The sequence below is a fragment of the Python bivittatus genome, unplaced genomic scaffold, assembly GCF_059951505.1.
Source record: "Python bivittatus isolate LINGU-HERP-01145 unplaced genomic scaffold, Pbiv_v1 ctg000050_np1212, whole genome shotgun sequence".
NCBI lineage: Eukaryota > Metazoa > Chordata > Lepidosauria > Squamata > Pythonidae > Python > Python bivittatus.
The window spans coordinates 8614327-8631652 of NW_028277033.1; the positions used below are offsets into that span (position 1 = coordinate 8614327).

Here is a 17326-nt window from a genome sequence, read left to right on the forward strand (position 1 = left end):
ATTCAAAAGAGACAATAGAAAGGAAAACAGAAGACCAGAACATCTCCTCACCAACAATCAACACCCAGATAAGCAGAGATAAACACCAAGATTATCACCAGACATACAATCAGCAGTAAACAGTACCCTAATCAAGGAACTACCAGAAGAAAAGAAAAAAAAACCCCACCCCCCACCAACACTGGCAGGGCATGCCACCGTATATAAACAGAGAGCAAACCCCATTCCATTCTAGCACTGAAGATGTTACCTAGCTGGGTAATGAAATGTTTGCAAGAAAACAGCCAAGCTCAGAGAACCCCAAGGACTCCACAGTTCAATCCTGAGCTACACATATTCACTTCCATCAGTGCTGTGATAACTGTAGAATTTACATTCCTTTGGGCTTAGACCAAGCTCATGAAAGCTTATACCATTTAATAAAATGTGTTAGCTGGAAAAGGTACCAATTCTTTTAGCACCACAGACTAACGCAGCTCTCCTTCAATTTCTATGAAATGTCTCACTGAAATCCTCTATATTTGCCACCCTGCCCAGATGTGAACCTGATCCTTGTGACCTGTGGCTCTTATATAACTCTATGTTAAATTTCTCGAGGCCAGGGGAAGCAATTTAAAATCTATTTTTTGTTAGAATCCTTTTAGTCAGATAACTTTCAACGCATAAAAATAAGACAAATGCCTCATGTGCTTTTCTTACATAACATTTCTCTAAATACACTTAACGGGCTTCTTTTCTACTGGATGATTAATCCGACATGCCATGCGTTATCCTTTTAATATAGATTTCATTTCACTCCATAGTCCTTGCCTGATGTGTTTCCTTCAGCATTTGGGAGGCAATTTCCTGATATTTCTTTTAATGTGCCAGTTTCTCTATCCTGGCTGTTTCCTATGTTTCCCATTCGCAAAAACAATCAACTAGGACCAGCTAAGAACTTTAGAGAGACTGAGTTTGCCATCCACTCAAGTTCTTTGGTCTTTGAAGAGCGCAGTTCACATTAGGAGGTTATATTTGGTGTGGGGGAGCTAATGAAGCTTTTGAAGCCCCAGTCACAGGGTCTGATTGCAATTTCTGAAAAGGTGCCTCACTCAGAGGTTTATTTGCACTAATCAACATCATGTTGAGCCTCAAAGCTGAAGTTCTCTTTAGAGGGAAAGCACCTGCCGAGCTATTCTGCCAGAACGAAGCTGCTTCTTCTGTTTACTTTTGTTCTTTGTACCATATCTATTTTTAATGGAAGGCTTTGAAGCCACTTCCCAAACCTGTTGTATGGGTGCAAGGCCTGCAATTTCTTTTTAACACCTTCCTCCCACATCATCCTTCTTTGTTCATGCAAAACATTCAAGGTCTTCAGACAACTCGCCGCCTAGGTATTGAATCCATTAAAGAGGACAGATTGACTGGAAGGCAGGGGGTCATTTATAGTCACATGCTAGGCATCACTTTGTCCTTATCTTCTCCACTATGACCATTTAAAACTCTCAATTTTGGTATACCCGATGGAACTGAGCACCCAGTTTTTGTAGACAATTAAAATGGCTATATCATTTTAGGATGTTTTCCTATATGATTTCAGAAGATGACTTATATTTGTTAATTGATAGATGTTTACTGAAATACAAGCTTCATGTTCCTTGAGATTTATCCTCAAGTAGAGTATGTATGAGCCAGTTTGGTGCAGTGGTTAAAGGCACTGGGCCAGAAACTGAAAAGCATGAGTTCTAGTTTTGCTTAAGCATGGAAATCAACTGGTTGACTCTGAGCCAGTCACACCTTCTCAGTCCCAGGAAGAAGGCAATGGCAAACTACTTCCAAAAAATGTTGCCAAGAAAACTGCAGAGACTCGTCCAGGCAATGCTCAGGAGCCAAGTCTGACTTGAAGGTGTTAAAAAGTATGTATACTGCCTAAATCAATTAGTTTTGTTTAACCCATTGTAACCTTCATAGGAAATTGACCATTTACTTCATTTCTGCAGCTGGATTGCATAGGAAATGGGGCAGGGGGGATGCATATAAAAAATCACTGAGACATTCAGATGAGTAATTGTTATGACAGGGGAACAAGGTTCCACATGATTTACTATCAGTGTATTTATGAGTATCAGTCTTTGTACTGGCCCTTATATACATAGCTGAAATATGCATGGACAGTATAGAGTACAAGTAGTCTTAGGTGAATCCCAATGTTTGCAGCATTAGAGCCAGGCAATTCCAGACACCACCATTTCTGCTTCCCAACCCTGTGAAGTTCCCGGGAGAAAGCACTTAAGCCTCTGTTTTGGGACCAGGGCTCAAAGCCTTTGCTCCACAGTAAAATGTTTGCAGCTGACAGTTCATTCAACATCGTAAAATCACCAGGCATAACTAGCGAAATCTGTCACCCGTCATCTTTTGGTTTACATCTAAGCTAATAGGGAGTTTGAATTATTGCTTTCCCTCCAGACAGGGCAAATCTTTTGAGACCGAGTTGAGATCATTGACTAGACAGAGAGTGAATTGCTCCAGTGGCAGTGGCAAAGCACGGGAAGATAGAAGTGTCTGCAAATAGGCTAGAGATAAAATAATGGCTGAACACGTGAGTGCTATGCTCTGCACTTTTATTGGAGTTTGATTTGTGAGTTTTGCGTCTGCTTTTGTAGCTCATCTCTTTTAATTACCCATTAAAAGAAGAGCTGCCTCTAGACTGTCTATGTTCCAATGCACTCTTTGCCTTCTAACTTTTCACATTCTAAAATATCCTTCCAGTTTAAGGGATCTTGATCTCACTCTCTAAATACAAGAAACATCTTCTCTGGTAAACAGTGGCAAGTAAGAACTGAAGAAAATTCAAGTGGGCAGCAAGGGAACATTTATACAATTTCAATTGCTATCGTAGATGTGCAAATCATGAAAGGAAGGAAAGGAGGCCTTGATTGTGCTGGTATTGCTAGTTCATTGTAGAATATGCTTTTAACTTTGTTGCTGACAGTGGGCTATGTCCCCACTTTTCCCTAACTATAGCACAATCATCTCATAACAACAGCAATTCCCACACCCCTTGTTCCCTCAATGTTTCTTTTCTCTCATCCACAACACATGAGAAAAAGCCCTTGTTAGCTATCCTGATATTAAAGTAGTGTTTCCCTCTTATTCTGACACTCTTTCAGTCTCATTGTGTCTGAAATCTACTAAGCTTTGTCACCCATTAACTTAAAAGGAAGAAAGTAGAATCTTTTTCCTATTAAAACTCACATAATCTGCCTTGAGTGCCCTTTAAGGATATAAATATGCTATGTAATTTTTTTTAAAAAAGACAATAGATAGATGTGTAGATGATGGATAGATGGATGGATGGATGGATAGATGGATGGATGGATAATGTTACAAATGGGGTGACTAGTTCTGCCATTATTTCTCAACCTGGATGCTATTCCTGTGATTAAATCATGGCCATCCTATGGCATTATGAATCAGGGCACTAGCTCTGTGACCACCTGAGTTCTGGGCCCAGAGGGTCCTCAGATGAAATTGTATAATTATACTGAAATATGGAAGTTGTTTCTGGGCAAAGGTATTGTAATGACATAATTATTAGTTGTAATCATTATTTTAAAAAAGGCATTTCCATTTCATATGGATACTCAGTTTTTTAAGGGATTAATTTTTTTTTAATTAATTTGGCTTTTAAATATAATTTGACAGAGATCTTTGTTACTCAAATGCTTGTACACTATTCTGATAGCATCTATTGATCCTAAAGTATTATTTTATTGATGTTCTAAAATGTGCATTGATAGCACAGAGTCAGGAATTTTGCTGAAGCTAGAGTTTAGCAAGCCTATTGTTATAAGATATTTGAAAATCTTATTACTTCTTTCAAGAAAGGCATCCCAGGAAAGAATAAAACTGCTGATTCTAGCAATCTTCTGATATTTTCTCTGTAACATAGGACCCATGAAGCAAATGTAGTGTGGAAAAGGGAGCTGGTAGTCTATCTGCTTCACTGTTTGTCTGATCAGCACCCTGCTATGATTATGAAAAATAATGCTGTTATTTTGAAGGCACCTGTCAGGGCTTGAGATGTGTATTTTTCTCCAATTTCTCTGTAGGCATGGTTTGCTGCTTGGAACCTCTCAAGAAATCAGTACTTCCTTTAAGATACTGTTTTCCAATATGATATATGTATGCATATCAAGGATGCCTTGCATGGCCAAGACAAAATGGCAAATAAGGGGTTGATGGCTCATATCACCCAGTGGGTGGTAAACAATTCCAGAATTGGTTTTCTTTTGGCACTAAAGAGGACCATTTACTTTCAGCTATTTCCATTGTTGTATGTTTTTCTATTAGATCTTTGCTTTGAATGTTTTCTTCCTTGGGGAACAAATGGTATCACTGGTCATATGATAACATAAAAATAAGACTGTCTTGCTTGCACGCTCAGAACTTTATTCATTTCTGCAGGTCAACAGGCCTTGACACTCTGTCCTCAATGATGATGTTGAATTTTTCACTGTGTGTTGTATCCTGATGTTTTGGGGTGTTTTGTTTTGTTTTACTCCCCCCCCCCCGAGAAATGAACATTTCTAGGGATCATGCTTACTTCAGCTGTCAAGGGAGTGCTGATGGTTCGGCATTATTTATTTACAAATCTAGAAGCAAAATCCATATGGGGGCAAGAGTCATAGAAAAAAGGAAAAGATACACTTGAGTGGAAGTCAGCTCCTATAATGGCATGTGGGAATGATCTTGGGAGACAGGGCACTGAGACGTAACCCAGGGAACAGTCAGATAAAAGGCAGCTTAGCCTGCAGCAGGAATGTGGGAGGGCAAGGGGCTCAGAAGAGACCCTCCCTAGTTTTGGGGCTGTAAAGGGGATGGGGGGAGAGAAGTACTTTGAGACTTGTAAGATTGGTATCAGCCTTATGAAACAGACCAGATAGGAAACACAACCAGATGAGCTTATTTTACTTTATTGTAAGGTTACATTAAAAGAATCTGAAGTTCTTCTCTCCCCCCATCTTTGAAAGCCAATATATGGTTGGCTGCATCTCACCAACTTGGAGGTGCTTTCCCCCACAGGAAAGTAGTTCATAGAAACTTGAGCATTGAAGTGGAGAGACCAAAAGCAGTATATTTTAAAATATATTCTGCCTTTAATAATAGCCTTAGATACATGTGGTGAATTTATTAAAGATGGAGTATGTTTTAAAATATGCTGCTTTTGGTCTCTCCAATGCTCGACTTTGCACGGCCCCTGAAAAAGAAAACACTGCTTCATCAGAATGGGTAAAGTATGAAAATGCCATTTCATTTATATGAATTCTGTTTTCTGACAAAGATGATGTTAAAAGATCTGTATTGCTGGCATTTTATGAATATCATTTCTGCTCAAAATTCTTCAGGCAACAACAGAAATAATGAAGTTAAATCCCAGCATTGTAATTACCTTATACTATAACATGCTGAAGAGTTTGGGGCTCTGAGAGATTTAATAACTGTGTTTGTGGGTCTTTTGATAAAAAGAAGAAGAAAAGGAATGTATACAATTATTCCCATTTACTTTCATGACATTTTGTTCTAAACCCAATCAACTGTTGGTAGCATAAGGGGGGAAAAGTGTCATTTAATAAAAGAATATAGTTGTTCCCAGCACGTTTCTTAACAGTTAATTTGGAGAATTGATGTTCTGTTATAAAGAAACATTTGCAGGGGTTAGAAACAGTAAAGCATTAAGGGTTGGACTTGAAATTCCAGGAAAAATTTCACAGTTTCTGGAACAGAAGCTGCTATTGTATAAGCTTAATTAACATGAATTCAATTGAAATGTGGAATGGTTTGCTTGCACAGTAATTTTACTTATTTAATTGTAGCTTCCCTGCTTATTTTCTGCAGTCCATCAACAGTATTTAGAGTCAAAAGCTAATTAATTTCAGTTCTGCAGATTGAACAAAAGTAAACATAGACTATATTTCATTTGACATTTCGGTTTTCATACTGTGTTGCCAAAAGCACCCTGGAATTCCTTGTAATCTGCTAAGGATTCCTCAGCGACATGGTGAAGAAACTTCCATGAAAGACAGGAAGGAAGGGAGAAAGGGAGGGAAGGAGGAAGGGAGGGAGGAGGGAAATCGGACCATTAGAATGCCTTTGCCTAAATATTGCTATGCTTTCTGTGATAGAAACACACTAATTTGAGTAGAATAATTGTGAGTAAGTAGCCACCGTGTGTTTTTCTCCCATCTAAACATAGAGCGTTGGGAGTTTGCATAATGGCCATCTGGAAATGTTAACTGTTCTTCTAACATTACTACTAAAACATCCAGAAACAGTTTTCAAAAGTTTTAAAAATATTTTTTGTTTTAATATATATAGTCATCAAAGATAATAGTGTTGAGCTGGGATCAATGAGGATATTTGAATATGGGGCTTTTATCAATGAACCTCTGAGGACAAGCAAATGTTCCGAGGCTTTATACAAATAATGCTACATAGTATTACCTATAAACACTCTAACATTTTCCTGTTTCATCTCTGTGTACAGTTAAAACACACCAATTTAGTATGAGAAGTATCTTGCATCTTTGAGATCCTCAAAGATAACCTTGAAACCTTCCCCTCTCTGTGAGTCACCATCAAATATGCACACATTCCAGATACATTTGCAGTTAACTTCTGGAATTAGCACTACATTATTTAAGCGTTAAACTTTATCCTAAGCTTTAAAGCTTAAACTGCTACCTCATCATTATTGAGCAAACATATGGCTAACTTGTGTAAATATAATGGATGGTCTATCCAGGACTTGTGAGGTCACTGATACGTAAATGACACATACTGGATCTCTTTTAACCACAATCCGTGTGTCACTCCATTCTGAATTGCAAATAAGCCTGTAAAACAAGCTGACAGTTTGGTTGGCCAGAAATGGATGGGAATACTGTAATGGAGGTATGAGTAAAGAGATGTTTCATGTACAGCTCATAGGTTGCATTCACTTAAGCAATGATAAATTTACAAGGGATAGGCTGGAAACATAACAAGACCATAAATATGAAGCTAGCTTAGTGGAGGGGATGTCAGAAAACTACAGCAGCTGATATTTCACCATGTTTTATAAATTGTGCCAATTCGTTAAAAACGTTAAGTATGTTTGGAAAGATAGGCAGTCACAGGGATACTTTAACTCTTTCCAGACACTCATTGAATCTTAGCCTATTTCATTCCCAGAAAAGTAATTTTTAATTCAATACAGACAATGGTTGCATCCCAAAAACATGGAAGGTGGAAACTAACTGGGTGGTAAAGATTAAGGCTCCTATGGCATTTTCTGACTGTTGTTTTACAGTATATTAACACTCTCATCTCAAGAACCAAGACCTTGGAGTTACAAAATGGTTGAAGATCAATAGCCATGATTTGGGAAATGTCTACTAGGAAAGGAGAACCCCTTGTCCTGTGTTCAACAATTCTTTTATGTCATTATTCCCTCTTGCTTTTGAAACTTAGAAAGTCATCTGACTTGTTGGAAATACCCTCAAGGAGCTGGAACATTAACTTACTACATTTTGGTCTAAAATATACAAGGTTGTCCATGTGTGTTTAAAGTGTTTGCTCGTGAAGGACTTCTGTTGGGTTTTCACAGTGACCCCAGTATTTGAATTTAGTTTATGAAAAATTATGGGTTGATTGTCTAGGAAGCATAGGCAAAAGAGTAACTATGGATCAACCCTCCAATTTGCATCAGTGGATTCTTTGCAAATGTCTGAATGAGTCTTCTTTGGTCACAGAAACAAGGAAGAGAACTTTGGGGAAAATTGCTCAAATGTCCTAGAGTTCACGTATGGACATTTACTGCAGTTTTCCTGACAACAATACAAAGGTATTTTGCACTGACTTCAAGGTATTTTGTTTAGGAAATAACTTTGCATGATTTGCTTTTCCTTTTCCAGTTTAAACATACATTGTACACATTATGTATATAATGTCTATCATAATACATGTGTTATATATTGTAATATTAACTGTTTACTGTAGACAACATGATCTGTCAATATTTGTACTGACAGATTAATTTGTTGTTTTTTTTCTCTTGCTTTTTTTATTCTTAGAAAGGGTACCACAGGTTTTGAAACACACATTTCCTGCCTCTGGATGTTCCTGCCTTCTAGTTTCTACTTATTTTTGCATATCACTGATGTTCGGTAAACTTTCAAAATGCTGGTTTCTCTCCTGACTTCCTCATTATTTTTCTGCTTTCTGATTTTGGGATGATGATAATGAGGAGGATCAACACAATGATGTGTTTAAAAGAAGGAGCATCAGAAATCAAGGAAGGTAGAGCTGCATGTGGTGTTAATTGCCTTAAAAGAAAAACTAAAATACTGTATGAGTAATTTTTTAATAAAAGGTCTTCCTCAAGGAAATTGCATGTTAAAAATTATAGATACTTTTGATAATTTAAAAGCACAGATAAATGGGATGTCATTTTGATCTTCTGGTCTAGTCTAAGTATCAGCCTGATCCAACTTGGCTTAGCTTTTTTGAAATTTGCCAAGAGTGGCTAGTTATTGCCATCCAGATGGACAATTTTAACAGCAGAAGATGCCACTGGAATAGCCCCTCCTGCCCCCTCAATTCCCAGATTGAAATTCAGTCTTTGGTTGAAAACCTTTACCTACCTTGGTTTTCCATAAAGCAACAGAAAGTAAAATACAACACTCATGAAGTGAGAACAGCATAATATGGAGTCCTTGGGGTTCTCTGAGCTTGGCTATTTTCTTGGAGACATTTCCTTACCTGGCTAGGTCACTTCTTCAGTGCTAGAAGGAAGTGGGGTTTGCTCTCTGTTTATATACGGTAGCTTGCCCTGTCAGGGTTGGTGGGGGTGTGGTTTCTCCGTGGTAGTTCCTTGATTAGGCTGTTGCTTACTGCTTGGTTGTTTGTCTGGTGTTGATCCTGGTGTTAATCCCTACTTATCTGTGTGCTGAACCCAGATACCCTAGTGAAGAACCCTAAGAACTACCAACTCAGACAGATAGTCAAGCAGTAAACAACAGCCTACCAAGGAAATACAAAGGGGAAAACAACACCCCCACCAACACTGACAGGGCAGGTAACAAAACATCTGCCCAAAAACGGCCAAGCTCAGAGAACCCCAGTGCAACCCTGAGCTACAAACATTCTCTTCTATTGGTAGAACAGTGTGACTTAGCAGTCCCCACAAGTCTTTCCTTGCTGTAACACTTTCCCACAAGAGTCGGTGTTTCTAAGGAACAGATGCTTCTTTTAATAATTTAAAAAACTCCTGAAGAATCATATCCCTCATTCAACTCAACACCTTTGTTTCTAAACAATGGTATTCCCCCTTGGGAAGTGGGAGAGAGATTTAAAAAGGTCAGAAACAAGGAAGATTGAAATTCCCTGCTGTTGATGGAGCTGCAAGTGGGTGGGGGTAACACACATTTCAACCTGTCTCTGAGGTTGAAAAAAAAAGTAAGTACAATGATTGAGATAGACACTACAGCGAAAAGTCGATTCATGAGCAATAAGTGAAGACAAAAAGTTGGTGTTCAATTAAACTGTAGAGCAGTTTGAAAGACACTGAAGCACTTTGTGTTTTTTTTAGCCTCAAGGGTGTTTTTTCTGCATAAAACTTTGTATAGGTTATACCAAAAATTAAGTACCCAGGAGAACACTGGATTTATCCTCTTTTCACCAGTCAATTTGAAAACAAGGGACCACAGAGATCTGAGAAAGAATGGTGCATTTATCATCTTAATGTTGTGTTTGCCCATAACAACTGCCCAGAGTTTAAGGAGAAAAAGTATATACACGCCGTGGTACCAACAGTTGCTTTGGGGTGGGCAGAACAACTGGTAATGAGCTATTAGAAGGGTTCTCATTATTACAATATTTGGAGAGGATAATGCGATACTAAACCTTTGCCTGAGTCAGGGTTTGGGGATCAAACTGTCTGCCTTTCACAGCAAGTGTCCCAAAGGCACTCTACCTTTTTCAGCAGATGAAGGTTAAATAAAGCAATTTAGCAGAATCATCTTGGTCTTAAGGAGAAATCTCTTCAGGATGGCAAGTCAGAACACAGTTCTTTGGCTGAGCATTGGCATTATCAGTCTGTAGCTTCTCCAAGCAGACTTACTGTCCAGTTCCCAGAAAAGCGATCGTCAGCTCAGTACAGACAATGGTTACATCCCAAACATGCTTAAGTAGATCAGCATATAGCCCGTTTTCTGGGTGTGCAGAATGCAGTAAACCATAAACTAATGAAATAGGCTAGGATTACACAATATGCATGTACGTGTCACTGTACCACCAGGCCTGGACCACCCCAGCTAAGATAGTTTGAATCGATGCAGCAGAGTTATTTTATTTTTTGCTCCTAGTTAACCCATGTGGATAAGTTTAGTATTTGCAGCTAAAATATTCCAAAAGGAAAATGCAGGATCTTCACCATAAAAGATGCTCTTATTGGCATAGAGTTTTCAGTGCAGCCTCCCCTTAGTTTGGCCTTCCAAATTCATCTTACCAGTTAATTCATCACATTTTAAAATACAAATACAGGAAGCTACTTTATACTGAAATTATTGCTTCACTTAGCTCTACACTGGAATGCTTACACCAGTGTTGTCCAAACTTGGCCACTTTAAGATGAGTGGACTTTAACTCCCAGAATTTGTCCACTCATCTTAAAGTGGCCAAGTTTGGACAACACTGGCTTACACCCACACTTCTAAGCAGATCAGGTGAAGACATCATGGCTGCATTTGCACAACACTGAGATAGGTCAGTGGTAAACTTGGTTAGACATGTATGTTGCTTAAACTTTATAAAACACGATTCTGGGAACGTCAACTTCTACAGATACCCACTTAGATCAGAATACACCCACAATTGACTTGCAGGCTAATCCCTTTGAACCTCTAGTAATTTAAAGTCTATGAGGCCAATTGGCGAATGCCCTGAGAAAATACAACTGAGGTTAAATGAGGTGGCGGCGAAGGCTCTTTTGAAGTTTCCCCAGACAGCAGCTGCAGAGAAAGGAATCTGAGCCTCCCAAAACCTGGTGTGAAATCCTCCAGGATACAAGGAGGACTCTTGCCCACAGAGTCTTTTAGGGATGGTAAGAAACTAGAGAGTGGTGTTGCTGTCTGAATTTTATATGTGCTGAAGCCTCACCTGGTTTCCTTCAAAACTAGTTGGAAGCCTAATTGCTGCCTTAGGTGTTCCTTTGTTCACATGGTCTTCTTGAAGCTAATCCCACCTCCTCCTGCGTATTTCTTCGCTGTTTTATGTTCTTAATAAACTCATGCATTTTGCTGCCAACCTGTGCTTGCGCAGGGATGTATTTGGGTAACGTGCGTTAGAAAGCCTAGGGTTCTCCAGACTGAAGGGATACTCTCCAGTTCTCAGGAGCATCGAATGCGGCACAGAGTGAAAGTATCAACTTCCATTTTTTAAGAATGCGTTTCCATCCCTTGTAGCTATGAAAATGCCATGAAAGTCTGTTGGCAATACAAAGAAGAAACATACAGGTAAGAGAGCTGATGGAATGAGATGCCCCCCTTTCCCCTTCTTTCCACAAACCAAACAAGCCAAAAAGGGGGGGGGGGGAACTGAGCAAAAATTAAACAACCTTCTTAAGACAATATTTCATAGTAAACTTATTGTACCAAATCTCACTCTGAAAGTTCTGCAATATAAAAGGAGATGTGGATATTCGTTTACTTTATGTAACATACATTTAGGGGGGAAAAAAAAAAGAGCTCTGCAGTTTTTAAAAAATCAGAACCTGGAATATTTGGCCGCAGACGTTTACGTGAAGTATGGAATACATATAACTTAGACTATGCAGACAATATGGTAGGTTGTGAGGCTGGACAACTTGTTGTCCAAAAACTATGTCGAGATACTTCAAATGAACATACCCAAAGGCAGAGGCGAGAAAAATGTTCATCAATTTTATTATTTTTTATTACCAAAAGACATCATGAATACATAACATATCAATATTCCCCATTGCTCCAGTAAAAGAAAAGAATAAACTGCACAACCTGCAAGTTTAAAGAATGAATGGCATACGGTGACCTTTCATAAATTATCGTACAGTCATGGGTGACCAAAGGATTGGCCGAGAGAGAAAAGCAGTGGTTATGGCCACACTTGCCCGTTTATTGAACAACTAGCCTATCACCTCTCTCATTGTTCAGAGGACTGCAAAGAGAAGCTCCCTGTGGATAGCATATTCCATACTGGTGGGAAGGGCAGTACTGAACAATGGCAGAAGACATGACGAGAAAGTATTGACCTGCCCTAGAATGATCTTCTCAAGCTTGGTGTCTTGAGCAGTTGTCTTCAATTAGGAAGTAGCTGGAGCCAAACAGTTCCTATTAACCTCTCCGCCCTGAGCTGTTTCACTCTGAAGTTGGTCAGTCTGGCTCCATTCATCACTAAGCAACCAAATCTTCTTAACGCTGCTTTGCCTCTCATAATCATCACCATCATCATCACTTCTGAACCGGTTACAATGCATTTTGCACTACATCTCCCGACGAATAATTTCCTTTGTCCTCTCTTGCCAAATTCACAGTAAGCAACAAGTATCTTGCCATTTTCCTTTCCTTTCTTTTTACCCCAGCAGGAAATTTTCTGAGAGCTCACTGAAAAGAAGGCTATAAAAGAACACACATCTTCAATTCCGTTCAGTGAAGCTTACGCCCTGATCTATATTTTGTCAAAGATCACTTTAATGACCTTCCCAACCATTCCCAATGCATGCTGTACAGAGGTTTTATTTTATATAATGAACCCCCCCAAGTGTAACAGTCTAGGATTTTATCGTACATTAAATAATATATATGTATATTTCTCTATCTGCCTCCGAGCAGTATCACAAAATCCATCAAAGAACTTTGTGCAATTAAAACTTTATTTAAAAAACTGTTTAATTATTTCATAAATATATGGCCCTTGCTATATATTTTAAAATGTAAGAATATATCAAAAAGTCTCTTTACCTTTTCTAAAACCGATATTGGCTCTTTTGCAGCCTCAATAATCACTGCCTTTTCCATCCTCTGCTCCTGTTCTGTCCCCCACCCTCTTTCCATTCAGAGTAGAGCTCTGATGACTTATTAGTATATCTCGTCAGTACTTGCCTATTTCAGATCTTTTGCTAATATAGAAAAAAGAGGGTGTTTGAAAAAGTAAAACTTAAATTAAAAAAAAAATCAGGATGACTTGAATTATATGTAATGCAAAAAAACCTGTTTTCCATTTTTTTCCCCTCCACAACCACTCCATAAAATTATACTGCTGCAGAGTGTGATAAAGAAATCATTTATTCATATGGGAAATGTGTGACTATGCAAGTGTGCATCCTTACATAAATGCATGTGCACACTGAGACAATTATAAAAATAAAAAGGCGGGCATGTGTAAATGTATTTTCAGACAATCCTATAAGGAATGTAAGTCAACCGCCAACCCTGATTTCTTGGGAGGGAAGAGAAATGTATTATGCTCTGTATGTTATGATCAAGTTTACTTTCTGCTTCAGAAAGAAAACACATTTCTTTTCAAATATTGGTCTTGGTCTTCAGATAACCTATATATTATATCCAGCAATTCAACTGATATTTTATAGGAAAAAGAAAACGCACATTCATTCTGTAGGTGTTCATTCTAATCATCAAAACACAGTTTCTCATCATCAGTAGCATTTATGTAGGATTCAACTACATTGTAGATGAAAGAGTAGAGCTTGACTTCCGGTCTTGAAGTAGAACAACACCTGCATTCCTCATTGTAATATCTAAGTAACAGCTTGTAAACATCTCCTTGAAAACGGGGGAGAGAGAGAGAGAGCGAGGGAAACAAAAAATTATATACAAAGGTTAGTCATATGGGATTAGAAATGATTGTTTTACCCTTGATGCCAAGGGAAATAGCCTCAAGGCTCGTATGTCCCCATGATTCTCCTAGGACTGGATGTTCTTTTACGCTGGTTCCATACGGTGGGTTTGCCAGACTCACTGAATACACTTCCAAAGAAACTTCAGGGCAACATCAGTGCAGATATGGCCCACTGTTTTTTCCTGACCCCTTAACCTCACTGTGAAAGGAACATGTCAGTGCTCTTCCAGCCTCCTCATGTTACTTTGCAGGGCTGCTTCTGTAATAACTCAAAACGGGGGCTCACAATGTGCAGGAGTGCAAAGATTTGAAGGAGGTGCTGCGATCCCACTCTAAAGCACCTTTTGCTGCACGTCCATATTGACGCTGTTGTTGTTACTTACATATACTAATAAGTCCCACCAAGCCATTATGGCTGAGCTTCCATGCAGCTGCTATGGCTGTAGCACCCTTGTTTGAAAGTGGGCCGGGAATGGCTACTTCATGTACTCAGCTGAGCACCGTGCAGCTTAGCTATGAGAAGGAGCCAATTCCCATCTATCGGTTGCTCCTTGAAACAGAGAGTTAACAGCCAAGGGTGTTATTGTGCTCCCCTGTGGCTGAGCCATAACACAATGTGTGAATGATTCAGGGTAAGCCGAATCTCAAAAGGCAGGAGAATGGGTTCTTTACAAAGGTCATCATACAACCCTAACCCACCTGCCACATTTTTTATTTTCTTTATTGGATTCATTAAAGCTGCCCCACTTGAATAAGATTCTGGGTGGTATACAACAGGTCTAATACATATATTGTATGCCACGTAACTGCCCAGATAAAAACACAACTCCCCATTAAAAATTACAGCTGAGGAGGCATTTCTGGAGGGGGTTGGAGACTACCATCCAGGACTTTTGAGACTGCACGCAGCCAGAGCTTCTGGTTGCACACGATGATCTATAAGATCCACGGACTTCAGCTTTTATTCTCACGGAAAGCATGTTACCTCGGTTTAGTCAGTTTTCCCCAGGACTGACTTGTCAACACCAGCTCAGCTCTTTTATTTCTCCAAGAAGTTTTCTTTGGCTTAGGGCGTTAATAAAATAGCAGCACTGCCCCTCCCGCATTTGTCAGCAGTGTTTCCAAAGGGAAGGGAGGGAGATGGTACATACCGACCACTTGGCCCCTCTCGATCAGAAAAGTATGCATGTTGTAAATGTCTCTCATCAACTCAGCATCTCCAAAAGTGAAATAAACCACATCTCGTCCAGCCTCGGCAGCTGCTAAGATTTGTATTAAGGCTGAAGCAAATGAATACAAAACATAAGTCAACGCAGGAGGAGGAAGACAAGCGCCTTTTTCATCCAAAGTGGTGCTTTCACAAAAGGTGACATGCACTGAGGTGCTTCTGAAGCTCCAAGCAATGAGAAATGGCTACTACCTTCAAGAGGTGTTATCTAGGTGAGGAGTGGGCAACATGCGCTCTTCCTGGGAACACAGAAGCTGGAATTCAACAACACTGAAGGCTTATCTTTTAGCTAGGCTGTCAAGAGGCTCTCTGACTCAAAAAAATTAGGATTTCTAGGATAGACATTTTGTCACTGAACCACATTGCACAAGACAGGGTTCCTACCTGGTACACATGCCTGCCCAATGTGATGTAACAAGTACAAGGCAAACAAGTTTACAGTGCGAGCATCCTAATTGCACAGTGAGTGAGTGCCACACTGCTCTTTCACTGCACTGCAAAGCATTTTCATCCTTACAGAGAGATTAACAGTTAATACAGGACGCAGCTAAAAGGACAAGCAACCTGCTTAGATATGGAATACAATGGAATCTTAGTCATCTATGTCAACTTTAATCTCATTTTTCCCCCCTCAAAGCGTTTTACTGCCTTCCCTATCTAGGGAAGAATGGACCACCTCATTCTGTAAAGGAAAATCAAGCCACATTCCCATAGGTTCTCAACACCGTTCCTTTCTTTATGGGCAACACAGTATTAAAGTAAACAGGCATGGAGGCAAGATCCCTGCACCCAGTCCTGTGGAACTGGAAGCATCCGGGTCCATTGGCGTTCCACTCCCTAACTGGGCTTCGCAGCACCTTGGATTTGAAAGCAAAGAGGTGCTTCAGGGTGCGCACAGTTCCTCCCTGTGACTCCTTAAAGCAATGGCATTTTCCCACAGGACTGGGTAGCTGCCCTGAGCAACCACAGCACTATCCCAGGAGAAGACAGGTTCGATTTAAGGAGTGCTTGGCAGGTGGCACATGGGTGCCAACTCATGCTCCACAGCACGTTTCTCCTTTGAATCCAAAGTGCTGGAGAGCTTTACTCTCTAATGCGCCATTAGCGTTTGCTGTGAATTGCTTTAGATTTCCTGGAAGGATATGAACTTAGAAGATCGCTTGCACATTAGAGTTACCTAGGATTTCAGTTCAAATTAGCATGGCTTTAACTGGAAGGAGGAGAGGAGAGGAAGAGGAAGAGGAAGAGGAAGAGGAAGAGGAAGAGGAAGAGGAAGAGGAAGAGGAAGAGGAAGAGGGTAAGGGTGACAATTACCTTATCTGTTTCTAGATATTTCTCTGTAGAACAGTTGATGTTTCTACAGACAAACCTTGAAAAAGTGAATATTTTCACTTCTTTATTTACTAGAAGTTGTAGATTTTACCAAGACAGCGAACCTTATATTGCATTAAAAAAAATGCTTGGAGAGATACAGTTTACACAGATAAATGCAAGAAAGTACCACCATCTTTAATCAAAGGGCTTTGGGGAGCCCACAACTGAATCACTGATGACCCTCGTGACACCAGAGATCAATTTCCAGCAAGAATGGCAGTTTTAATCAAGCTATGACGCAGGCTATGAATTTGCTGCAGCTTCTGTAACTCAGTTTTCATGAGAACCCCTCATCTAGAAGACATGAGATTTTTTAAGCAGCGACATTGGCGACAGTAAGATGACCCACTGCTAAGAAAGAAGCAATTCACTTCCTGTACTTGCGATAGTGTAATGAGGACAGAATACCAGAGGACTGCAAAATGAAATTGATTTATATGGACTAAGAGGCACAAACATGGAAAACTGCAGCTGGAGAAAATAAGCTGTTAGATGCTAACAGTTCAATCCTGATTTTATGAATCCATCAGACAGTTCAGCTGCTGTTTTGGTCAGGTGCACCTGCAGTTTGGTGATGCTCATTTCTGAACAATAAGTGCTCACACAGAATTCTACAACAGTCTGTAATGGGGCCATCAGCTGTCCTGAAGCCTCTGAAGGTCTAGACACCCTACGGTAGACAGGTCCTACCAAACCTCCCCTTACTGCTGCATGGGGAAATGACCCTCTCTCTGAGTCCTTCCTCCCATCCAGTCTTCTGCTAGAAGCTCAAGTTTTGCAGCCCAGAAGAAGGAACTTTATCTCAACCTT

General features: G+C 39.7%; 1 protein-coding gene across 2 annotated transcripts in view; it reads right to left on the minus strand.

The window, feature by feature from the left end:
* Positions 1 to 11955: 11955 nt before the first annotated feature.
* The window catches only part of PARG (poly(ADP-ribose) glycohydrolase), a 61509-nt gene continuing 56138 nt past the window's right edge, over positions 11956 to 17326 (minus strand). Inside the window, exons 17-19 of one of the 2 annotated variants that reach the window (XM_088129474.1) lie at positions 15066 to 15194; positions 13662 to 13838; positions 11956 to 12671 (exon numbers count right to left, since the gene is read on the minus strand). In XM_088129474.1, the coding sequence (XP_087985600.1) occupies positions 13684 to 13838; positions 15066 to 15194 (284 nt within the window). In that variant the 3' untranslated portion in view covers positions 11956 to 12671; positions 13662 to 13683. Of the gene's footprint in view, positions 13839 to 15065; positions 15195 to 17326 lie in introns of both variants that reach the window. The other variant, XM_088129466.1, reaches the window with a different exon arrangement.